The sequence below is a fragment of the Lutra lutra genome, chromosome 17 (genome assembly GCF_902655055.1).
Source record: "Lutra lutra chromosome 17, mLutLut1.2, whole genome shotgun sequence".
Lineage (NCBI taxonomy): Eukaryota > Metazoa > Chordata > Mammalia > Carnivora > Mustelidae > Lutra > Lutra lutra.
In genome coordinates this window covers 3,636,207-3,661,595 of record NC_062294.1, presented here as the reverse complement: position 1 = coordinate 3,661,595, position 25,389 = coordinate 3,636,207, and the positions used below count along the sequence as shown (strand labels likewise).

The window sequence follows — 25,389 nt, the reverse complement described above, 5'->3', positions numbered from 1 at the left end:
ATGGAAGCAGATTCAGAGAGAAGGGAGGAGGGGAGCCATGGCAGGGATGGGCAGCTGGGATCCTAGTGATTTGGGTCCGCGTCTGGGCTTGCCCCGTGTGTGCCTGCCAAACCCTTGACATGTCCCTTCCCTCATCTGCAAAGGGCCAGATTGACTGCATGAGGTGGTTCTAAGAATAAAATTAAAGTATGTGATGCGAGGCTGAAGAAAAGGATCAGCCTGTAGCACGTCGTGCCGTGACCTTTGACACTACAGCTCCAAGAGGCTTGGACAGATGACACGGGGGCTCAGAGAGCGTCCTTTTCTGAGGCGGGCACCAGCAGGGTTAGGAAGCTCTTGCACTGTTGGATCTCGGTGTCTATCTGGCTTCTCCTCCCTGGATGTACAGGCTCCCTAAGGCCTTGTATCTGCAGCCGGCAGAGAGCCCCGGTGATAAACAGGGATTCGGGCCTGAGTCAGTGCATGTAAAGCTGTGTGACCCACGCAGGCCCCTTCACCTCTTTGGGCCTGCCTTTCAAAATCCGTCAGGTAAAGGGTGGGCACACCCAGCTCTAAGAAGCTTTTAGGCCAAACACCAGGAACGCAGCAGAAAGAACCACAGATCAAGGCCGGAGCATGGGGACTTTCCAAGGTCCCTGGTCATTTTTAGCCTCGCTCCTAGGGGACAAGCGACCCGCGATCTGTCCTCAGCCCGGCCCGCTCTCAGCGAGTTCTTTTTCTGGCTGTATGAACTCAGGCTGCGTGCAGAGCCAAAGTTAAACTCAAGAGGGCTGGGCACGTGGCTTGGGTGGGGAGCCGGAGCAGATGGCAGGCCACCTGTTGAAGGGGGACCTGCAAATCAGCAGCTCCCACCCAGCCACCCTGCTGCCCGCTCCCCTCCCTCCCGCCTGCCTTTGACTCTGCCTCCCACCTCCTCCACTGGCCAGTGTGGCCCGTGTGGCCCTGATCCGCGGTGGGGATTCCAGGCCCAGGACCTCTCATAGTGAGGGGGACCCGCGGAGGCTGGGGGGAGGCAAGTGTTTCCTTAGAGCTCATTCCTCCTCAGAGGCTGGGGGAAAGACAAGAACCTGAGTGCACAAAGGCAAGAAGGCTTTGTTCTGCCCTTAGAGGTGCATAGCTCTGCCCCCCGTGTCTCCCCAATACTGCCCACCCCCCAGACGGGTCATCTCACCAAGTCTTTGGGCATTTACAGATTTGAAGCACCTATTAATAATAAAAAAAAAATCACAAAGCAATATGTATGCATGGTACTCAGGCAGAACGTTTGAAAATATGGAACACCAATAAACAGAAAGGAGGAAAGCACAGGCAGTCCTGCCTGGCAGCGAGACCCAGGGTCATTGTTCTTGTCCCCAGACATGGAGCGAAGGTTCTCTGACTTCCTGCTTTCACGATGTAGGACTGATGTCTTCCCTCAATGCTGATGTGATCTTTTCCGTAGCATCATTTGGGATGCCTGCATCCTTGTACAGGGCTCAGTCCTTTATGTGAAAGTCCAAAATTGCAGAAGCTCAAAAATCCAAGTTTGTGTGTGACTCCTGTGGTCCCAGAAATCTGTCCTGGGCTGACACGATGAGGCTACTTATAGCCTCCATTTCCCCGCCTCAGTGTGAAGATTCGTTTGTTTTGCTGTAGGAATATCAACAAATGTGGCTAGAGGTGCTATGTCAGACCCCACGGAGGGGTACGGTAGTACTGTGCCCAGAACGTCCTCGATGTTTCTCAGAGTCTCAGAATTCTGAATTCCGGAACTCCTTTGGTGTCACGGAGTTGTGCTAGATTTTAAAGGAGTGGATGCCTCAGGAGCTTACGTTTGCTGGTTGTGCAATCTCTGTTGGTCTTTCCTATTTCGTACTCAACGCCAACACTGGGGGGTGGGGGTGGGGGGCCTTGTATCCCGTTCGCAGGTGGAAACTTGGAGACTCAGGGGGCCCGGATTGACCCCAGATCCTTGGCTGCTGAGTTCAAGAGCCTACTGCCGCCTGTGCCCCTCCCCGCTCTTTCCTGATATGGTTTGAGACACCATCAAGATCAGTGTTTTTCAAACTGTGGTCCATGTCCCCTGGATCCTCGTTAGAACAGTGCAGGTCTCCCGGTCCCGCTCCGGCTCCGGACCCAGGCGTCAGCTTCCGAAGCAGGCTCTTGGCAGTTCTGAGGCCAATGAGTTTGCAACCGCCCAGCCCGGGCCCTGGAGACTTGGGGTCGAAGGAAACGCTGCCCAAATCCCATTATTTAGACGATTGTAACATGGGCTCGGGAGTTCCAGGGTCTCCGTTTTTGTCTCAGGTTTTGCCTCTGCACCTTGCTGCCAGAGGGTCAGCTCTGCCAGTTCAGGAACCCTGCGTCTCTGGAACAGCCCAGGGACAACCCGTCACACCCTGTTGGCCTCCAAGCCACGGCCTGGAATGGGCTCTCCAAACCCAAGTGGTTAATTTTGGTTAACACAGGGAATGGCAGCTCGGTTCACCTTCCCTACCCGCTCCCTTCTCAGAGCCTGACCTTCTTGCATGTCTCAGGGACCCAGAGCCAAGTTCCCATGTGAGCACTGTCCTGCCCCCTCCCTGTGCTTCTCTTCAAAATAATAGCTCTATCTTTTATCTTAATTCAGCCTGCCCATCTGCCCTTCCAGCTTTCCTTTGTTTTCTGAGAGTAAATTCTTCCTTCCTCCCACCATCAACTCACCCATCCATCATCCCTCCTCTTTCCTTCTTTCCATCCATCCTTCTATCCTTCCACCCATCCATCCATCCATCCATCCACCCATGCACCCATCCATTCATTCATCCTGACACCCAGTAGGTGCTCAGTAAATTGTAGTTGAATGAATGATGAGTTTCTCCAAGTAATCTATCTAGAACGTTCTGAGAAAGGGGGGAAGAAAGATCCACCTAGAATAAGTAATTGTGACTGAATGAGTGGCTCACATCTCTCCTAGTCATCCGTTCTTCAGCAGATGCTTACTGAGTGCCCCCTGAGTGCCGGACATCAGGCTGGGGTCCAGAGCTGGAGATACAGTGTTGAGCACAAACAGATGTCTGGCCCTTACCTTCATGGAACTTGCAAATTTGGGGGGAGACAGATGTTAATCAAATAACCATGCTCATGAATTCATAATTGCAAACAGCGATAAGTGCCCAGAAGGAAAAGAAATCGCCCAGCATAGCCCAGAGGTTCCTGATCCAGGCCTGGGGACCAGCAAGGGTGCCAGTGAGGTCTGGACCCTCCCTTAGGAGCCCAAAGATGAACCATGTGCCACGAGGAGCTCTGCCTCGGGTGGCTCAAGAGAGAGAATTAAATAAAGGGACCTGGTTACAGAAGTGGTAACACAGTTCCCAGAACTGTGTAAAGCTGCTGTCACCACCCCCACCCCCGGCCAGGCCAGAGGGACAAAGAAGAGTGTTACTAGAGCTGTTGCTTCCATGAAGGAATCAGGACCATTTCTGGGCCAACAGACATGGCCTGAAGCAGAAAGGCAAGACAGGGGAGAGAGAGAAGAGAAGAGGAGAAAGGAAGAAATACCCTGGCTTCTCCCTCTGCCTGCCTTTCTGGCTCCCTTCAAGTCTTCTATTGGCTGAACTTAGGGGTGGTCACAAGGCAAGGGAAGCTGGGACATGGAGTCTGTAGGACCTGCCTACAGAGCGGAAGGGGGAAGGATTGGCTTATGTTTGGCACAGGCAGAAATTAATGGGCACAAAGGGGAGGGAGGCAAGTTCCAGGCTGTTGAGAAGCACGTGCAAAGGCCCTGGGAAGCAAACAAATGCCTGGTGCCTCTTAGAAAGGCCAAAGCACCTGGAGGGCACAACAGACCAAGTGGAGTTCTGGGGGCTCCCACAGACGTGGGCAGGACCCTGCCAACAGCAGGGTTTGATCTTTTCCCCCCGAGAGTTATGAAACTTGAGGACGATTTCAAGTAGGAGGGAGGCTGCCACCAGATTCGCACTTTTGAAAAGACCACGTGAGCTCCTGCATGGAGAGCAGCTGGGAGGCGCCCCCAGGGAGGAAGCAGGCAGGAGGCCACTGCTGCCCTGCCACACCCATCCCCCTGCCATGGCTTGTACCCCAAACCAGGGGCCCTCAGACTCGCCCCCACCCTCTGGCCTCACACACCCACGGCAGCAGGAAAGCTCCAGGTTCTCAGAATGATGTGTCCGCTTCCTTGATCATGCGCCTGCCGTCCTTTGAGATCTTGGCCCCCGGAAAGGGCCTCCTGATCAGCCTGCCTCGTCCGCCCCCTCACCCTCCATGAAGCCCCCCCAGCTGCCCACAGCCCTGGCTGGGTTGCCAGCCACCACGGCACCTGTTTACGGCTGCTCTCCCTTCTCCAGGGGATCGGCTTTCAGGTCTGATAAATATTAATGGTCATGTAGGGTCGCGGGGGGCCCTGCCGGGAGATAGTCTTTCTGGAAGGCGCGTCAGGGCGCCTAACCGGAGTTGCAATGGGACACCCCGGCCTGACTCCTGGTCTCTTGCCGGCTCCCACCCCACGGCCCTTGGGGGCGAGCCCGGAGCCCTGGGAGAGCATCCAGAGACCAGCTCTGTCTGCTTCTCTCTAACGGCAGAGCTGGTCTCCCCGGAAGCCAAGCCTCGGGGTCCTGAGGAAGACACACAGTCAGGAAGGCGTAGTTGAATGACAGGACGAGGGCACCTGGGCCTCAAAGCCAGAAACCCCCATCTCCCGAGGGAGCAGGAGCACAGTCGGCTGGGAGTTGCCCTCGCAACTGTGCATGCCCAGGACCTGGGACTAGCTGAGCTGGGGCTTCCCTGGGGCCTTGGCCCCTCCACCTGTTAAATAAAGGGGATGGGCTGGAGAAGGTCCAAAGTCTCAACTTTCCAAAAACGCACTTTAGAAGGTATCCACTTCTTCAAGGTAGGAGCCATTTCAGGGAGTGCGGGGGAGGCACAGACGCTGATGCAATGCCTACCACGGGGCGGGGGGCACTCGTGTCATCAGTGGGGTCCGCATTGCTCCATGGTGATGCAGGGAGGCAGGCTCAGTTATTCCCCACATGCAGGTGCGCTCAGGAAATGCGGCTCAGGAGTTCAGCCACCTACCCAGAGCCACGTGGAGAGTATGTGGCAGGGCTGCGCTTTCCATCCAGATGCTGAAATCCCCTGGGAATGTCATGCCATGCTTGAGAGGGCGGGCTCTGGAGCCAACCAGCCTGGGTTCGAATTTGGAAGCTGTGTGATCTTGGGCAGGTTGCTTAGCCTCTCTGTGCACTAGGCTCTTCATCTAACAAGTGGAAATGGCACTTGTGTCCCTACCTCATGGAGTCCATTGAAAGGATTTAATGGGATTATGGCCACAGATTTGGAACGGAGGGTGGCTGGTTTCGGATCTGAGATCTCCTCACCCCAAGTGCGTGCGGGTCCTGCGTGCACCGTCCCACAGTCTGTAGGCTTGGACCCCTCACAGTGTTGGACCCGGCCCCCACACCCCGCAGAAATATGCTTTGAATCCAGGAGGGTGTGGAGTCAGGACTCAAAGTAGGAACCGGGGACTGTAAGTCACTGTTCCTGGTGAGCGCCGTCCTTTCGACAGCTGGAATGTTCTAAATCATACTAAGACCTGGGCAGATTGGAATTTTAAAATGTGTTTCCCCTTTTAGAGCAAGCTATGCCTAAGTATTTCTGGCCCGTGAAAGGAATACAGTTTCAGACCCAGTGCAGAGAAGCCACGCGTGCTCGCGCAACCCAAGGAAAACACCCACCACTGGACCCTTTTCCTCTGCGGCTCCTGTGGGCTTCATGGGAACTGCTGGGCAGGGAGGCAGGCCCTGCAGGGAGACGGCACCCAGGGCCAGGCTGGAGAGTGGGCAGCTGAGAGCAGGGGTCGGGAACCAGGGAGTCCTGGGTATTCCACGAGCCCCCACAAATGTGGTTTCTGACATCTCACTACATAGGGACGTCGACCCTACGCCTACCCTGAGACCAGCAATTCCACTCCTCATATTTGCCCAACAGAAACTCATTATGTGTTTCTAACAAAAGACGTGGACTAGAATATTCAGAGAAATGCCGTTCGTGTCAGCCTGAAATATGGCCTACCCCAAACTCATCAATAGTGGACGGGATGAATAAGTTATAGCATAATCACTGGCGGTATACTATATAGCAAAAAAAAAAAAAAAAAAAGAAGAATTGAGTATTCCTATGGGGGAGAAGCAGGGAAGAACTTTACAGACATAATATAGAACCAAAAACCAGACTCAAAGAAGACATATGACATACTTCTATTTATATAAAGTACAAAGACAGCGTGTACTGACACACACCACCACCTGGGTGAACCCTGAAAACCTGAGGCCAAGGGAAAGAAACCAGGCACAAAGGGCCCATAGTCTCTCAGTCCATTTCCACAGAATGCTCAGAACCGGCCAATCCCCAGAGACCCGGTAGACAAGGGGTTGTCAGGGGCTGGGGGCAGGGGATGGGCGGTGACAGATAAAGGGTCCAGAGTTTCTTTTAGGGGTGGAGATGTACACCTGCAGGTGTACTAGAAGCCACTGAATGTCCACCACGAATCGGGTGATGATGTGGCACGTAAATGACCTCTCGACAAAGTTGCTGAGAAATAAACCACCAGTTTGGTGTTCGAAGCTGGGAAGCCCAGAGCTCTGGCTATTAGGCGTTACCATTGGTGGGAGGCAGTGCCTGGAAGGGACCCCAGAAGGGAGGCTTCTGGGAGGCTGGACATGCTTATTTCTGGGTGCTGGTAACACAGAGGTGATCAATTTGTAAAAGTCCTGCAGACTGTCCCCCCCATGGGGAGGCACACTTTCCAGCATGGGGGTCACCCTCCAGGGAGAGGTTCTGAAAAACAACACCCCAGTTTAGTACTAGACACACATTTCGGCCCCCATTTTTTGGTCCCCGTCATGAGTCCGGCAGCAAGCAACTGCAGAAGTGAAAGACCAGGGCAGGCCGGCTGGTGGGCTGGCACGCGGGCTTGGACTGTCCTTCTATGACTCAGAGGAACAGCAGGAAAGAATCCGTTGCTGCTGGCTGCCAGCCCCTGCCCCCTGTTAGCCAGCGCCGGGGACCTGCTGCAGCCCCCTGAGTGTTCCAGGCCTGAGGCTGAGGGAGCTGGGGCTGGGGTGGGGCCACCGGCAGAGCCACAGGCAGGACTTGAAGGCGTCCAGCAAGCCCTGGCCAGTAGCCTCCCTGGCAGGACCCCGTGAGGGACAACGGTGCCTTTATTGCAGAGGCTGAGGGAGGCTGGCGGACGGGCCAGGCGCTGAGCACACAGCAGGCTGGATTAGAGCGGGACTCTCAGAACAGACGGCCTGATTTTGAATCCAGTTCTGCCACTCCCAGCTCCGTGTGACCTGGGGGACGTGCAGTCCCCGTTCCTGAGTGTCCGCAAAATTGGGTAACAGTAGCGCCTGTTTTCTAGGCAGTCACGAAATCTGAACTCGAGCAGGCCGTCAGCTCTGCACAGAGCACCCGGCATCTCGTCAGCCTCCAGCCAGCCTTAGCTTCCTACCACTGCATGCCAGAGGACGCGAGCTGGGTCATCTATGGAGCGCCTACTGCATGCCAGGCACCATTAAGGCAGCTACTATCTACCTTGGTTTCCAACCTCCCGCTCCCACCTCCCCCCACCCCTCCTCACCGCCCGGCCCTCTCAGGAAACCGCCTTGGCTCGGAAGCCTGGTGGCTCACCACGTAAATGATTGCTGGGATTCCGTGCGGCAGATCAGGCTCTGTGAGAAACCAGCAGCCTGGGAGCCTTTGAGTTCACTCAAGATTTATGTGGAGTGTTTGTCCCCTCATCCCCAGTGGCAGATCCGCCCTGGCTATCGTTCATCAAAGGGGTTTTACGAGGCCCCTGAAGTTGCTGGCTGTAGCCTCGGGTCTCCAGGCAGGGGAGGTCGGGGGGAATGGTGTCACCCAGAGGGGAGGCTGGGCTGTTCCCTTCTGGAGTCTTTTTCCAGGTTCCTGGGAGCCAGGCTGAGGGGCACCTGACCCTGCTGTTAGGACCTGTACCCCGCTCTCTGATCCTAAAATGTGTAATGCAAGCACTGTTTCGTTTTTAATGAAGCCCTTTGCTGCTCACAAAATGCTTCTGCATCAGGGTCTCAGGCCCCCCAAGATGGAAGGTGTGCCCTCCTCCCATGTCCACTCTCTGAAGCTCCTATATGAAAAAAAGAAGGGGTGCTAAGATAAGGTCAGCGAACACGCTGTGCATTTTTCATATTTACACTGAACAGATTAGCCTGGTTCACACCAAGAAAATGCAAGGAAATTTCAGCAACCTTGGCAGCCGGGAGCTTTTCCCAGTCTCGGGAGCTGTGCCTTTGGGCCTCGGTTTCCCTGTCTCTCAAATGGAGCCAATGATTCCTGCTTTGCCCCCCTGGACTGCTCTGTCATGCAAGCTAACGGGTGTGAAACAGCTCATAAGCCCGAGGCCCCCATAAATCCCAGAGGTTTTTTTTGTGTGTGTGTGTGTGTGTGTTTTATTGTTAACGATTGCATTCCTTCCCTCTGAGAAGGAGGGCATATTTTTGCCGGTGGCCTGCCATGTTTAAAGCTCTTTCTGAGGATGGCAGAGAAGTGCTTGCTTCGTTCTTAGGGGTTAAAAAAAAAAAAAAAAAAGAAAGTAAGAAAAAAAAATAGGCAGTCAGATGATAAATTTTGTTTTCTTGGTCCCCAGCAAGCCAGAGGCCAAATACACAGCACACACAGCCTCTGCAAGAGGAAGGACAGACCAGCCTGCAGAGGTACCCTCCTGGAAGGGGAGCTCCAGGCCCACGTGCCGTTTCGAGGGAGGAGGGACAGAGCAAAGATGGGGTGGGAAGGGAGGAGTCTGGGGGCACCAGGATGGACTTGGCCTCCATCGCCGGCCGTCGGGGGGAGTGGGAGACTGGAAGCCGGCTGGAGTAGCTGGGCAGTTGTGGAACTTGGAAGGCCTGGTACGGTGTTGGCATCCCAAGTTCAAACACAGATTGAGCTCCGTCCATGTCCCTGGCCTTGTGACACCATGGGACAGCACAGGCTCTGCCCCGAGGGGAGAGGCGGACCCAGGGGCAGATGCAGAAAATAATGTGTGATAAGTGCTCGGAGCCTGGAAACCAGCCTCCGCAGCAGGGTGAGGGCAGATTCCTGCGGTTTCTGGGCCAAGGCAGCCCCACAGGAAGCCGTGAATCTGAAATGCGCCCAGATGTTCCAGGCTGACGGGCCTTCTGGTCTCCTGCAGAATGGAGGTGGGGCACTTTCTCGCCGTCCGTCCATCCGCCCCCAGCGCTGGGTCTGCCCCTGAGCACCTGTTGCTGCTTGGGAGCCCCCCACACCCAATCTGAGAAAGGAAGATGGAGCGAGCAGGCAGGGGCCCTGGGGGGAAACTAGTACCCTCTCTCCAGCAGCAAGGGGGGCCCTGCTCTCAAAGGGACATGGGGAGCCACCTCTGGGGGGTATGGGGGGCGCACTTCCCAAGTGAAGTTAATACAATCGAGCCTCACCGGTGGTCTGGAGTGTGCGCCGTCTGTTTTCTGTCCCCCAGGACCCCCGCAGGGGCTCAGAGCACATTTGAGAGGCAGGAAGTGGAGGCACTGGAGGCCATCCCTGCCCTAACACACGGGCATCTCAGGCCCCAGGGCCAACCAGGGAGGGTATCACAGGACACACTGCCCCAGTTCCCGCTCAGATTCACCTAGCTGCACCACCTGGGGCCTTTATTTACACCCCTGCCCTGTGCCTCTGCCTCCTCCGTTGCCAACCGGGGGTATATGAGAACTTCCCTTGTAGGCTCATGGCAAAACCAGGTCAGTTGCCATCTGCAAGGCACAGGTCCTTGCGCGTAATTAACATCCAACCAATGCATGCAAACACTCCTGTCATTTCTGGGTCCAGAGTGCGCAGTTCTTGGGGACTGTCTCAGCTCACCCTCCTCCCAGCCCTCTGGGATGGGTTGTTTCGTTATCCCTGCTTTGTAGGTGGGGAGACCGAGGTGCAGAGAGGTGAAGGACAGACCGGGACCACACAGCTCCTAACTGTCACACATTTACAATGCCAGGAGCCCCAGCCCCTTGGGCCCACCCACAGAGGACAACCAGCATCCCCTGCCTTCTTCCTGCTCTTATCAGTGATCCCTTGCTGCCTGGTTCCTGAGATGTGTGCGGGGGACTTTCCGGAGTCCCTGGTCATGGAGGGAAAGAAAAACATCCAGGTGGATGCTTCTCTTCTCCCACCCTGGGCCCACTTTATACACACATGCAGACACACACACACACACACAGGCCAGCTCATGAACACACACGTCCACGTGCTCCCCTATGCATGCACGCATGTACACATCAGGACACAGATAGACCTGCTAACAGGTGCAGACACACATGCACACATGGACATAAACATATGCACACACCCACACGGGCACATCCACACATCCACGCACACAGCACATACTCAGGAAGTTCTGCTCCAAGACGAGCTTAGTCCAGAAAATCCTACCTCCCTCATCTTGTCCCATTGACCCTGTGGCCCTTCTCTGTCACACAATGCCCCCTACCCCCACGTTGAAGTACAAACAGGCAGGAGCAGAACCTCATCAACCACCAGGTAGAGTCAGAAATACACACTGTCACCGACGATGTGCCAGGCCTCTCTACCCAGGGCCTCAGTTGACACAGAAAAATCTGGTGAGGATCACCACCCCATCGGGCAGAGCAGGAAACTGAGGCCTGAAGAGCTAAGAGGTTTGCCCAAGACTTCCACAGATAGAGAGGGATGGGGTAAGATGGGGCCCCAAGTGCACGGGACCCAGGCCCTGAGATGGGCCCTGGATATCCACAGTGAGCAAGACAGACCTGGTTCTTGTGGGGGGCAGGAGTCCCCAGGCTTCTGGTCAGCCAGACAAGGAACAGCTGAAGAAAAACAAATAAAATCAACAGCAAATTCCTAAGCCAACGAGCTGAGACAGAATGGCAAGGAGGACCTACCTGAGGCAGAGAAGTCAGAGAAGCCTTTCTGGGAGGGCACTGTAGCCGAGACCCTAGAGACGGACAGGAGTCGGTGTGCAAAGAGAGCTCACAGAGGCATTTGAGGTGGGAGGAAGCACATGCCAGACCTCCAGGGGTTCACAAGGAACCCCCCCCACCCCCCGGGACCTGCATTTCCTAAGCCAGCGTTGTTTTATCAACAACCTCTTGTTCTGTGTGGGGTTTGAGGATTATACTAGGGCACCATGAACAGGACCCCAGCCCTTTAAGTTGTCTGATCAGGCCCCCTCCTGCCACCAGATATGAAAAATGCCAGAAGCAGGGGAGCCACACACACCCCCAGCATTCCTCCCGGACAGTTTTGCTGACCTAGCTTTTTTCCTGGGCCTGGATAAGGACCTGCAGGACTGAATTTCTGGTGATAGTGGTAATGATGATGGTGATTTTTTTTTTAAGTCCTAGACTGTGACCCCCAGATTGTGCACCAAAGGTTCCCAAGAGGTGGTCCTTTCCTCTTGTTGCATTTATTTATAATGCATGGCCCTCCTCTGTGCCCAGGGGAAGCTGAGTACTATTTACATGTCAATGCCCCAGAGGGCAGAGGGGCCCACCTGGCACCTTTGTCCCTAGGCTCACTCTGGGTTCCAGCTGGCAGGCTGGGGGTAGCTAGCTGTCAACTTCTTAGGAGTCAGAGACTCATAGACTTTTGAAGCTGGAAGAGGTGTCCTTTCACAGATGGGAAATGGAGGCTCAGGAAGGCCCGGATTTGCACAAGGCCTCCCAACCTGAGCCAGAGCAGTGGGGAGGACTGAGGGGTCCTGGCCGTGTCCCCTGCCATGGACAGTTTCCATTAGCAGATGGGTGACATGGACCAGATGTCTACCTAGTCAGGGGCTTGAGAGCAGGGTCTTTTGGAGTCCACTGTCTGGGTGCCTGGAGCTGAATCCCAGCCCACTGTGCCTGAAAATTAAGTTGACCCTCATGACCCTCATGAACACACTCTCAGTGGGTCTTCTTTCTCATCTGTGAAATGGTCTGATGACAGCACTCAACCCAGAGTTACTGGGAGCAGGAACCGAGCTGATGTACATAAAGTGCTTAGACTAGCGCCTGGCACAGTTCATTCCCTGCCGGAGCTCCTGTTTATTAAGATGAGAAAAGGGCCCAGAGTTGTTGAGTCACTTGCTCAGGAACACACAGCCCAGACACACAAGGGGCCCTTCCTGTGCTGCTGGTGAGGGCGCGTTTCCTGTGCTGCTGGTGAGGGCGCATTGGCAGCCGACCAGCGGTGGGGAAGGCATCGCAGGTTGGGGACCCCTGTCCTTCTGATGGTGCCTTCACTAATGTGTTCCAGGAGGCAGGAGACATCTCCTCTCCCGTCTGTCTCCAAAATTAGCACACTGGGCCCTGAAAGGTGCCCCAACCCGGGGCTGCGCAGGGCCGTAAATGACCCTCACTTGGTCCCTCCTTTCAAACGAGAAGGGGGTCGGGGAGCACACGGAGTCTAATCGGCGGGGCGCTGCCCCTCCTGAGAGTCCCTCTGGGACTCCTCGCTCTCTCTCTCTCGGGCGCCGGCCGCATCCTGCTTGCCCTTTACTTAAAGAGCAGCTCCTGCGGCTGATGGGTCTCCGCGGGTCCCCGAGGAGCCCCTTCAGACGGCCCGAGCCGGGCGCGCTGGAGAGAGCCCCTAATTGGGGCCATGAATCACGGCGCGCGGCTCCCGGCCGGACACAAAATAGATAGGAGCCGGCGAGCCATTGTGCGCAGTTGGGGCCGCGGGGGAGGGAGGGCCGAGGGGGCGGGGCGCCGGGCGCCGGGCGGGAGCGCGAGGGAGGGATTCCCCGCCCGCCGCGCGCCCGCCCTCCGCCCCCTCCCCCGCCTCCCTCCGCGCCGCCCGCCGCCCCGCCCCCCTCCTCCCCAATTAAATGACCCCACGCTTTGGCAGGCGCCGGAGCTCGCACATGCGGCCGCCGCTCCAGCCGCCCGGGGCCCGCCGCCGCCGCCGCTGCGTTCCGGGCTCGCTCGCCGCGGCGCCGCCGGGGGCCCGGCAGGCCGGGGGGGCGCCCCTGCGAGCGGCCGTGCGCCCGCGCCCGCGCCGGCCGCCCGCCGCCAAACTTCGCGGCGCGCTCATGCCCCAAGTTGGGCGCGGCGGCGGCGGCGGCGGCGGCGGGCGCTGAGAGCGGCCCGGGGGCTCGGGGCGCGGGGCCGGGCGGACGCGGCGCGGCCATGAGCGGGCGGCCGGCGCCGCTCTCCCGCAAGCAGCGGCTCATGGCAGCCGTGGGCGAGCGGGCGGCGGCGGGCGGCGGCGGCGGCGGGGGCGGCGCGCCGCTCTCCTGCTTCATCTGCGGCGGCGGCATCCGACGCGGCAAGGAGCTGAAGCTGCAGGTGAAGCAGCCGGCGGCGGCGGCGGGCGCGGGGGCCGCGGCGCAGCCCTTCTTCCCGTTCCTGCAGCAGCAGGAGCCGGCGCCCGGCGCGCGCGAGCTGTGCCCGGCCGACGGCTGCGTGCTGGTGTGCGCCGTGTGCCGCTGCTTCCTGGGCGAGCAGTGGGCCGCGTTCGAGCGCGCCCGCACGCCGGTGGACAAGCGCATGTACTGGCTCAAGCGGCCGCACCAGTGCGACGCGGGCGCGGGCGGGCGCCGCGGGGCCGCCGGGGCCCCCCGGGAGTGGAACGTCGCCTACGCGCTGGGCGGCGCTGCGGGCGACGAGACGCGGGACTCCGAGCTGTCGGAGCTGTCGGACACGGACCCCCTCTCCGAGACCGAGCCGGCCGTGCGCGACGCCGCCAGCCCCCGCCCGGGGCCCGGGCCTCGCGGGGGCCGCTGCCAGGAGTGGAGGCCGACGCCGGGACCCCCTCCGGGACAGGGCGACGTGGAGGAGGAGGAGGAGGGGGCCCCCTCGAAGCAGCGCGGGGACGGCGAGCCCAAGACCGGCGGGAGGCGCAGGAGGAAGGCCCCTGGGAGGCACTGGGCGCCCGAGGCCCGGGCCAGCGTCCTGAGGGGCATTCAGGAACCTTGGCAAGGCCCTCCAGTCCAGGTGGCCCCCGCGGACGGCATGAAGGGAGTCCCTTCGGGCAGGGCCGCTAAAACCCCTGAGAGTAGGCCGCGGGGGGAGACCCGCGGGAGCTATTGCGTGTCCGAGGACAGTGACATCAACATCACCAGCGAGGAAGAGGACCGTAAGGAGCAGCCTCCGCCTGGCCTGCCAGAGAAGGAGAGCGCAGGCCGTGTCCCCTGGGCTTCCCTGGAGAGCAGGGCTGCGCCACCAGAGGGCCTTTGCTGCTACATTTGTGGGTCGGCTCTGGCGCCGGCCTCGCAGCACCAGATCCACGTGCAGAAGCAGGAAAAGCTGGCCCAGGCGCCCTTCTTTCCTTTCTTGTGGCTGCACAGCCCCCCTCCAGGGGCCCAGCCCATCAGCGAGGGGGGCAGCACCCTGGTGTGCCCCTGCTGCTTCTCCTCGCTCATGCAGCAGTGGCAGAGCTTTGAGCTGGCCAGCGTGCCTGTCCTGCAGCGGCTCTACGTGGTGCCCCTGAACAGCCATGCCCCCGGCATGGCCTCCAAGGGCAGGAGGCTCCCCAGGGAAGATGGCCTGCCAGCTGGGACCCTGCCGGAGGCCTGCTACCTCTGTGGGGAGGACTGTACCCAGGATGCCCGGGCAGTGGCCTCCCGGCTCCTCAATGGCAGTGCCAGGGGCTCCATGCATTTCCCCTTCCTCAGCCTCTTGCCCTGTCCGCCCAACGCCCGGGGCCCCAACAAGCGCTGTGAGGTCCGAAGCTGCCCCAAGTGCTTCAGTGTCCTGGAGGACGTCTGGGCCCTGTACCGGGCCTGCCAGAACGAGGAGCTTATCACTTCTGTGCAGGGTTTCCTGGGCAGGTACCACCAGGCTTTCTCGGCCTCAGACCCCGCTGTCTCGGAACCACCGGCCCCGGCCCGCGGCAGCCCGGTGTCCGTCTGCTACACCTGTGGGGCCGAGCTGGGCCCTGGGAAGGAGTTCCAGCTCAGCGTGAACCCCTCCAGCCGCCTGGGCGAGAAGGAGCCCTTCTTCCCATTCCTCACTGTTTACCCGCCCGCCCCGCGTGCCCGGCCTGCCGATTCCACGGGCCTGGTGGCCACCTGCGTCCTCTGCTACCACGACCTGCTGGGCCAGTGGCTGCGGCACGAGGCCCACAGCGCCCACCACCCCGTTGGCCCCTGGTCGCGGCGGTACCAAGTGGACACGTTCGTGTGCTTCTTTTGCCGGCAGGAGAAAAAGCGGCGTCTCGGGCTCAGGGCCGTGCGGGTGGCCCGGCTGCCCTTGTTTCTCTACACCCTCCGAGCCAGCCACAGCTTGCTGGTGGACGACGGGCGGCAGCTGATCATTGGCGCCTGCGTGGAGTGCGGGACTCTGGTGTGTGCAGGCCCGGGGCTCACCCGCCAGGGGCCTGCAGGTCGGAGCTCCCCAGTGACAGCCGTGATGAAGGTAAGCAGCAGTTTTCTTTTCAGTCTCTGGGGTGCCAGCAGGGAAGAAAGACCTGTTATTTTTTGTTCCTCTGTGGGGGAGGAGGTCATGCTGACTCTGTGTGATATGTTTCAGCAGTAGGTGCCCTCCCGGGGGTCCCCCGGGCTGGCTCGTGGGGACTGTGTGGGCCTGGCTGAGCCGGAGACGCACGGAGTTGGTGGGGGGACCAGGGCAGGAGTGGTCTTGTGGAAGAATAGGTCAGTGCTGCAAACAGCAGGCTCAGGCCTGAACTTGAGTGTGTTTCCAGCGGAGTCCATCAAACAGAGGAAGTTCGGGGCACGTCTGTCATCCGCCTGATAACATTGGTAATGAGTCTGGCCGTGCAGGTCACCCGGAGGTCCCTGCGCTTACCCACCCGGCTGGAGAGGCAGCAGAGGTGGCGGCTCCTATCCACTCTAGAGCGCCGGCCCCTCTTAGCTCCTACAGCTTTCCCCCCAAGTTCACACTGGTTCTTTGGGACTCTCAGGTTGCTTCATAGCAGATGGAAACATTTTCAGACGTGGGGGTTTGGGACCCGGGGGACAGTGGCCTAAACAGACGTTCCCCCCGGGTGGGAAGAGAGTCTTCTCTGCAAGCAAGCTGTGCAGGAAGAGGCAGGAGGAGGTGATGGTGTGTTGTGATCACCGCGATGGCCGTGGGGGGCCATGAATGGGCATCTCTGCTAGGGACAGTGGAACTGCTTCGTTTTCATGAGATGCCTGTAGTGGGAGCCACTGGCGCGGGGTCGGCCGAGGGCCCTGTGCACAGAGAAGAGTGTCTCGGACTTGTTCCGGAATGATCGTTTCATGCATTTGAGAGGCTTCTGGTCCTGCCTGCCCCTTGTCTGTGTGCGCGCCCACGTGCGGAGATGCCTGGGTCGTGGGTTCGTTCACGGTGGTTGCGTCTATAAAGTGGACGCATCCTCCTGCTTCCCTCCTGTGCTTGCCCTGGGCCTTTGTGCTCTGCCCAGGCTTCCTTCTCTGCCAGTGTTTCTTTTGGACTGCAGAGATGTATCTGGGGGCTTTGGTGGTCCTGTCACTCCAAATGGATGCACCTATCGCTCCCCACCACGGATGCTGAACTTGTCATTGGGAGCCTGTGGCCGTCTGTCCTGTGGGTCTCTTCCTGGGTATCTGAAGTGTGCACTTTCCGGCAGGGCCGGAACTGGGAGGTGAGCCTGGCTTTGCAGCAGGACAGACCTGGCTTCCAAGCCTGCCCTCTCTCTTGGTCGCTGAGCACCTGAGTGATCCTGTCTTCCCCTCCCTGGGCTGGTCTCCTTGGCTGGGGAGTGGAGATCGGGATCGCCTGCCCCTGGAGGGCCAAGTATGTGAACAGTCTCTAGCTGCAGGCATCTAGCAGGCATCTAGCTGCGTCCAGAAAGCCAAGTGTCTGGCACACGGTGGGACCCTCCCATCCACCCCATGTGTTGGGCAGGGTATTCTGGGATACGGGTCAGTCCTCTGTACGGCTCTGGGTCTGCAGAATGGCTGGGGTCTCTGGCCTGGTGATGGGGGCGCCCGGGGTCGTCGGAGCACTTCCTCTGAGGTTTGCCAGAGCGCTTTTCTGCAGAACATCCACTCTGAGGTGAGTTTTCCTGTGTTGATTCACTCACTCATCAGGACTTGATGAGATGCCAAGTGTGGGCTTCATGGGTAGGAGGAGCTGGAGGGAAGCGTCCAGCTGGGAAGGTGTTGGTGGACCGTAGCCCCGTGGGGATGAAAACGCAAGCTGGTGTCTGCCCAGAAGGGGTCAGCATGCCATTCAGGAAGGCTGACTGGCGTCCTCACTTGTGCACCATTTCTAAAGCAAGTTACTTCGTTTGCTCCTATGAAGTCCTGTCATTCCCATCTTACAAATGAGTATATTGAGACTCCAAGAAGTCTGACGGCATCAGCGACTGTCACACACCCAGTAGAGGTGGGTTTTCCACCCAGGTCTTCCACCCCTGAGCCCCATTCCATCCACCCCCTGAGAGGTGTAGCCTTGGGAGATAAGTGGAGTGAGGCGGGGGGGGGGGGGGTAGAGTCCAGCAGAAGAGGCCCGGAGGCCCGGGGAGGCAGGAGAGCTCATGGGGATGAGGGGGGAATGAGGTTGCAGTGAACTCGAGAGTTAAAGGCTCAGGGGAGAGAGAAAAAGTCCTTGAAAGAAGGGTTGGAACGCACCGGGAAGAGGTCCACCCAGGGCTGGGCGGTGGCAGTGATCCGGGTGGGTGGTGAGGCCATCGGCCTGGGGTGGGGGTGGGGGGGCAGGGAAGGCAGCAGTGTGGCTCCCAGGCTCCGGCAGCCAGAGGGAGGGAGAAGCGTCCACTCCTGCCTGGAGGAGAGCCTGACTGACAATCGGTAGAAAGCCGGAAATGCAGCCTCCTGCCCTTCCTTCCTCCCTCCCATTCATTTAACAAATGTTTATGGAGCGCCTGCTCTGAGCCAGGCACTGTTCCAGACGCTGGGGATCTGGTGGCAAGTGCTGTGCCTTCAGTGTCAGTGGGAGGGGCACAGGGGCAGCAGAGAACACGACTTCCCGCAGATTGGGATGGGGGGCTGCCCCCCTCGCCCGCGCCAGGGTGGGTACAAGGGGTGAGTGCTGGTGGGGGGACTCCCGGTGGGAGCCAGCTCCGGGGTCCTACCTGTCTCTTGTGTGTGGTTTGAGGATTTAGGGGGTGGGGGGTGGGGAGTGGCTTAGGGGCCTTGGCAGGTGGCCACCAGGAAACCACGGAGCCAGAACGGCATGTTCCGGAACCTCCTCTCTGCCACCTCCTGGGATGCCTCAGTTGTTCCTGGTACACGTTCATTCATTAGTGAATCAGCCTGAAACAGTATGAAAGAACACGGGGAAAGAAGGAGAGAAAGGTGTCACTGACACCCTCCGCTGGGATCGTGTTTGCGGCTTTTCTCTTGAGCCGGATTCCTGGGGAGGGGGGTGTGCCCTGTCCCGCAGCCCCCACATCTCCGAGCTGGCACCTGGCGTAGGGCTGTGTTGGTGCTGGGCAGGGCAGGCTGCAGCCCACACTCTCGGGGCCCTGGCACCCCTTCCCTGAGGAGGAACGCCGGGGCACGGCCTTCACCCAGCCCTGGTTTCAATCTTCCTTCTGCTGGAGCTGGCTGGGTGACCTTGGCTCAGACTTGTCCTCCTCACCACACCTGAGAGATAGAGGTGATCTTTCCTCGGGAAGGTTTGCAGTGGGAGCGGCTGGTGCACAGTCGGAATGCGGGGCCCGTTCATTCCTTTCTCTCTCCTTGAGGGGCACATAACTTAGGGTTGGCTCTCTGGTTCGCTCCCACCTGCTGTGCTCTTGCAGCCTCTGCCCCCCACCTTTCTGCTGGGGGAGGGGGTTGGGTTTCCCTCCCTTCAGAGCATGGGGGCACAGTGGGGCAGTCTGCTGAGACAGCGTCTGGGGACATAGAGATGATGATGGCATCACAGAGTCCGTGCCCCATGCCTCCCTTGTATCACTCCTACTGGATCCTCGCAGCAGCCCTGTGCAGGGAGGTGACACCGTCTCCATTCCTTAGCAGAAAAGCAAGTCCAGAGAGGGCAAGCAATTTGCCCAAGGTCACATAGCTAGTAACAGCAGGACTGGCACTGGACCCAGGAGTCCGGCTCTGGCGTCTGGTCTCCAGTCTCTTCTCTCTCTTGCCTTTCTGTCCCCTCTGGGGCTCCCACTGTGAAGGTGGCAGTGCCCTGGGGAGGGGGTGGGGAATGGTCCTAATTTCCCGCACGTGCCTCTGCGACCCCCTCCCCCTGCCTCCGGAGCAGCTGAGAGGCAGGAGTTAGCTTGAAAAGCCCCCCCCCCCCCCAGCCAGCTCTGCTCTCCAGTCCCTGCACACACACACCCCCACCCCACCCCCCGCCACGGCTGCTGCCCTGCTGCTAAGTGGCGCTCTTTGTCTCTGCTCCCCGCAGCATTGCATTCAGATTTCAGTGGCTCCTCCTGCTGCGGGTCGTCCCCATGGGTCTGCGGCGTGATCGATGGGCTTTCCTTGCATGCCGGTTGGGCTAGCCGCCCTGCCCTCTTGCAGTGATCTGTCCGGGGAGCGCTCTGGGTAATGGAGCGCGCAGCTGTTTCCCTAGCCGCACCCAGCCCCTCACTGCGGGGACACCCGGCCCAGCCCCTGGAGCTGGCCTTCGAGCCCAGAACAGGTGTTGCTGCTGAGGCCCCTTTCTTTTCTCCACACTGACATCTGAGGCCTGCCGAGAGCGTCTGTCATCACTCGCCTGTCAGGGCCGGCCCGCACATCTGTTTCCCGTGTTCCCCTGCTCTCTGCGCCCACACGGCTCCCTGCTCTTCGGGGCGGGCCTGGCAGCCCTCCTCCCCAGGGCCAGGCTCAGGGGACATCTAAGCGAGGTAAATGGAGGGGGGAAACTTCCAGAAAGTGCCGGAGGGGGCCGCCTGGCTGGGCCGACACCAACATCCTCTCCCAGCAGTAGGTGGGAAGTGACTGGGCATTGGGACTTTCTCAAGCTCCCACCACCTCCTCCAAGGGGAGGGCTGGGCTTTTCTTGGCCAATTGGGAGCCATCTGCTCAGAGGGGTAAGCTCTCCAGACGGGCCTTGTCCTAAACCTGGAGGCGGTTGGGGACACCGGGGAAAGAGGAAGTGGAGGCAGAAGGTCTCCAGAACTCAGCCTTCCCTGGAAGCAGGGAGGGGCAGGGCGGCAGGGAGGCCAAGTCCTGAGTACTCCAGGCCTACCTGCCCCTTCCCCGCTTAGGTCTCTGGGGATCTTACCCTTGAAAGGTTAACTCCCTGTGACTGTCTTTGGAGGGTTTGTAAGCTGTGGGCAGGCTTGCCAGTGTCACTGGCACGTTTTCTGGGCTGGGGAAGTACCCGCATCTGGAGTTTGGGTTCATCATTTCTGCCTCCATAGCCTGGTCGGGATGGTGGAAAGGGGTGACACTTTGGCCCTCTAGGAAGAGTACCTGGGAACTCGGCTACCGAGGGGCACGTGGCCCCAGGTGGGACATTCATGGGCTGTCATGGAAGGAGCTTCTACTCGCCACATGGCCTTCGCACAGTTTCCCCGTCTGCCCAAGTGAAAAGTCTGGTCTTCGGGGGGTCACAGGCAGCTTGTATCCCACCGGTGAGGTCTGGTGGGCGGCTGGAACCAGCGAGAAGGATGCTGAGTGTGTCCAGACTTGGTGCTAAAATATCTAGTCACGGACTGGCGGTTTCTTCTGTGGGGTTGGGAAGGCGAGAGTGCCTTCCAGGGGTCGAGGTTTTCTTGATTTTCTTTTCATTTCTTCCAGCTGCATTGCGATAGCATAACACTGTGGGAGTTTAAGATACAACGTGTTCGTTTGATACATATATACGTCTGTTACAAAATGATCACTGCTGTCTCACTGTGTTGCTCCTTTTCTTGTTTTGTGGGGAGAACATTTAAGATCGCCTCCCTTAGCCCCAGTGAAGCGAGGATGCGGTGTCTGGAGTGGCAGCGGACCGCTGTGGGGTCCTCCCCACACCTGTGAATCCTGTCCCTGGACGTTCACAGATTTGTTCAGTATCTCCCCCTTTCATGGGGTCTAGGTTTTAAATTCAGGATGAAATGGGGGGCCCCCCAAACACCATGATATTCTGCCCCATGTTAGGGTCAGAAAAACTTCACGGGTCACCGTTCTGGGGGCAGCACTACACCTGGAGCGCCAAGACCATAAGCTAATGTCACCGTATGCCAGTTAATTTTTCAGTAATATGAGCTAATTAGATGTATAGGTTTTGAAAGAAATTCTGGCGGTCCCGTGATGGGGGCACAGCTGTAGCTCTGCCTCTCATCCCTGCTCATGCTTCTGCCCTTGTCCAGAGCTGCCCTGGGGAAACACACCTGGAGAGCCACACATTCTGCCCATGAGCTCAACACATGTTTTCGTGCCAGTGGTGTGGAATTGGGCGGGCCCCGCCCTTGGGTGCTCATGTGGGAGCGGGTGGTGAAAGGCTCCAGGCGTGATTGTGCAGTGTGTTGGGGTCTGCAGGGAGCTCACAGGAGGATGGGAAATTGGTATGTTCAGGGAAGGCTTCCTGGAGGAGGTGACATCTAAGCTATGTCCTGAAGGCTGAGAAGGGCTCAGCCAGGTCCATGTAGGAGTCCTGTGCTCCTGGTGGAGAGAGTATGTGCAACGGCCTGGATGTGGGGAGTGGGGTTTGCTGGAGACCCTTAAATAGGTTTTTGAAGTGGGAGGAGGTTGATGTTGTAGGAGTAGTTGGCAGTGACGGGATGTGGGTTCGAATCAATGTGGATGTCATAATACCAGTGACCAGGCCCTACCCCAGACTTTTAAATCAGAATCTCCGATGGGTGGCCCTGGCGGCCCTGGTATTTGAAAGCTTCTGGAAGGCTCTGGCACCGGAGTAAGAGCTGCTGATAGAAGCCGTTGTAAGCATAGCCCAGGGGTTGGGGACTTCATCTTGGAAGCTGTGATGGTCACGCCGTTGTAAGCATAGCCCAGGGGTTGGGGACTTCATCTTGGAAGCTGTGATGGTCACGCCGTTGTAAGCATAGCCCAGGGGTTGGGGACTTCATCTTGGAAGCTGTGATGGTCACGAAAAGGATTCCATTCCTTCACTCTGCCCGTCTTTACTCAGCACTTGCTGTGTCCTAGGCACCGTTCTGCGCATCGAGGTCCAGCCCTTGAGTAAACCCGATGGTGTGCAGGGAGGGGCTGAAACAGGGGTTGGAGTGGCCAGGGAGAGGTGGGCGGCTGGGAGCCGTCCCCTGAGCCAGGAGGATGGTCTGGGCAGGGGCCTGAGGTGCGGCCCTTGGGATGAGGAAGCTGGGGTGCCAGGGGGCAGGGAGGGGCCGGTCAGGCAGGCCTCCTGCCCCTGACCTTGACAAGACACCGTGTTTGTTTACCATGGTTTTCAGTGCAGATGTCATTCACACACCATGGAATCTATCGTTCTAGAGTCTACGATTCCATGAGATTTGGTGCGTTGACAGAGTTGTGCCACCCCGAGCCCTGTCTCCTCCAGAGCGTCTCTGTCCCCTCCAAAGGAAGCCTCATGCCTGGCGTGGTCACTGCCTCTCCCTCCACCCCCAGCAACCACGAATTTCCTTTCTGTTTCTGTGCGTTTCTCCCGGGTGGATACCCGGGAGCGGAATTGCAGGGTCATCCGGAAATTCTGTTTAACCCTTTGGGTTCTGCTTTCCCCTGGGGGTTTTAAGGACACCGCAGGGCTTAGGTGGTTTTGTCTGCTCACTGACCAAAGCCGCACCTCCCAGCCTGGGTCTCCAGATGCCGAATTGGTGTTGGAAGATGGGGGTCGGTCTTCTCTCTGGGAGAAGGGGTGTCTTGTAAGGATCGGGAAGCGGGTGCCCTTGCTTCTGGGGCCTTAGACTCACTCTGCCTCCAGCCCAGGAAACCAGAAGCCCCGATTCTGGTGTCTGCACTCACAGTGGGCTCAGGCAAGACTCTCCTCTGTCTGGGTCTCAGTTTTCTGTCTGTAAGATGGGAGCAGACTGTGGATGAGTGGCCAAGCCCCTTGCCTTCTGCACACCTACCAAGCTGTAGCCATCTCCTCTTTCTGGCCGCGTGGGCTGGAGCGGGATTAAGAGGCTGCATGGAGGAGGCCCCGACGGCGAGGTCTGGCTTGGCTGAGTCCGGTGGCTCTCAGGTTCCTTGCCCAACACTGGCCGCCCCAGCCCTGAGTTGTCGCTCTCTGCCACCAGCCGGGTTGGTGTGGAACCCGGCATGGAAGCCCTTGTAGGGCTGGGTTTCCTTCAGGTGATGCCGGCAGCCTCAGATGGAAGGCGCAGCGGTCACCATCAGAACTGAGCTCAGGTAAGCCAGGGCAGGCATGCTGGGACCCTGGGCAGGAGCAGGAACGTCTGGGGGCTCCTGTTCCCCCCTGGCGGTCTGTTGGGTGAGAGCCAAGAGAGGAGAGTTTAACTGCTGTGCTGTACCCTGCCAGGATGCCGGGCGGCGGGGAGCGTGAGATGCCCGGGTGCCGCCACGTGGGGTGGGGGAACGTTTGGTGGACGTGGTGTGTATGGTTCAGCACTGGGAGGGCTGAGGGCTCAGCCAGGGCCTGGCCTGGAGGGAAGGCTGCCTAGGAGGGGGGTCACCGATGGAGGTCCTACAAATGGGTAGGATTTAAGTAAATGTTGACTATAGAGAAACCTTCATCCTTGGGGATTTCTATGGCGGTAATGCTATTTTCACAATGTCCGCATTTTATCCTCCTCGTGTGTCATTTGGATGTCGCCTGTCAGTTGGTGTCACCGTAGGAAGAAACTTCAGTGTTTTAAAGGTATTTTCTGATTGTTCTATATTTTACCTGAGAAATCTTATGTGTTTGTGATAGAAAACTTGGAGCAAATGGAAGTTCGCCATCAGTTAGTTTCAGCTCACCTCTCCCTCTGGGTCCCACTGACCCTCGTGGCTCCCTTTCCTGCAGCTGCCCACCGATGGGCCATCAGCCCAGGGCCCCAGTGGGTCCTGTCACTAGCTCTCCTGCCACCAGCTAACTGGAAGACCTTGGCTAAGATGCCAGCCTCCTCCCCAGGCTGTCCCTTACTCCCCTGACCGTGAAGGGTGGGGTGAACTGCCCTGTGGGGAGGTGGCAGGAGCCCCATTCTTCAGATGAAGAGGCCACAGCTCGTAAACCTGGAAGTTGGGATCAAATTACTAACAGCAAATGGTGGGGCTGGGCCGCCGTGTGAGAACAGGGTGGTCTGGCTCTACGGGGCCTGTCCCTGTCCCCCTGCCTGGGGTGGAGCGGCCCTTCCTGGAGATGGTGCAGGGCTGCCAGGGACCTGGCCTTTATCCAGCCCCGTCCTGCTTTAGCCACACAGGAGGCTGCTGTGGGTATCCCAGACCAGCTTCCTTCAAGGGCCTTGGAGGACTGGGGAGCGGTCAGAGCACTGACGCACGGCAGCAGCGTGTTATGGGCCGTCCTGGCCCTGTAAACCTCGGCTCCGGCTTCCCGACGAGGGCTTGCAGATGGGGATTAAGAGGCTTGTGTGGCTTCTGATGGGCTGGCCACAGGCAGGTGGGAGGCAGGCATGGGCCTAGCAGGACAGGGGGCCCTGGGGACTGCAGCCCAGGGGGCCCTGAGACCAGGGAGGCCAGGAGGAGCCTTCAGGCAGCAGAGGCTCCGAGGGCCTGAGAGCCTGGGTCGCCCCTGGCTGCAGCACCGGCTCCTTTAATCTGACTCCTTTGAGTGGCTGCGTTTCTCTAGGATGGCCGTCCTCCTTCCAGAGGGCCTTTCTCCCAGTCGTGCACTGTTCTTTTCTTTTGTGTGATTGTGCGACATCCTGGGGCCGCTGCACGAGGGAGGCCTGGAGTGTTCAGAGCCCAGCCTTATGCTCCTTTCATACAGCTGCTTGCCCCAGGGGCCTAGGGACTGCCAGCCCTGCTGAACACAGCTCGGCCCTGGGGGCCCCCGGGGGGAATGGGGTGAAGTGGGCTGTGTGTCCCCGGGCCATGGGCCCTGCAGATGCTCAGTCTGTTCCGCGGGCCTGTGGCCTGGGTGTTGCTGTGGAGAAGGGCACGCATTTCCCCTCTTGTGCACGAGCTGAGGGTTTGCCAGCGGACCTGCCCATCCCCAGCCAGGTACGAAAGCTGGCCACTGTCCCCTCGGCCGGGCCGTAGAGAAACCAGGCCCCGGGACTGGGGTGACGGAGCGTCAGACTGTCCCCCGGCAGCCTCTTTCCTCACCTTCTTGCACTCTGTGTGTGAGCAGGAGGCTGGGTTGGCGGCGGGACCCTCCTTCTCTTCTTGAGGCAGCAAGAGCGTTTCTTGTCTTTTCAAAACCAGGTAGGGCGACGGCGGGCCTGGTGTAGTGAGCTCCCACGCTGCGTGATTGCTGCTCGCCTCCCATTAACGGGCGACCCTGACCCTGGCTTGCCCCTTAAGTTGTCACTTATCAGATGACTGGATGAGCCGGACCTCTGTCCGGGGGTTTTAAGGACTGGCTTTAGGGTGGGCCCCCAGGAGGGCAGGTGGAGGGGATGGGTGTTGCTGGAGGCCGGCTGAACCGGAAGGCC

The 25,389-nt window shown here is 58.9% G+C and overlaps 1 protein-coding gene across 8 annotated transcripts in view; it reads left to right on the top strand.

Moving 5' to 3' along the window:
• Window positions 1-13,068: 13,068 nt before the first annotated feature.
• The window catches only part of GSE1 (Gse1 coiled-coil protein), a 390,643-nt gene continuing 378,322 nt past the window's right edge, over window positions 13,069-25,389 (top strand). For 4 of the 8 annotated variants that reach the window (XM_047710209.1, XM_047710207.1, XM_047710211.1 and 1 more), the window contains exon 1: window positions 13,171-15,395. In XM_047710209.1, coding sequence (XP_047566165.1) covers window positions 13,209-15,395 — 2,187 coding nt within the window. In that variant the 5' untranslated portion in view covers window positions 13,171-13,208. Of the gene's footprint in view, window positions 15,396-25,389 lie in introns of all 8 variants that reach the window. The other 4 variants (XM_047710212.1, XM_047710206.1, XM_047710210.1 and 1 more) reach the window with 3 other exon arrangements.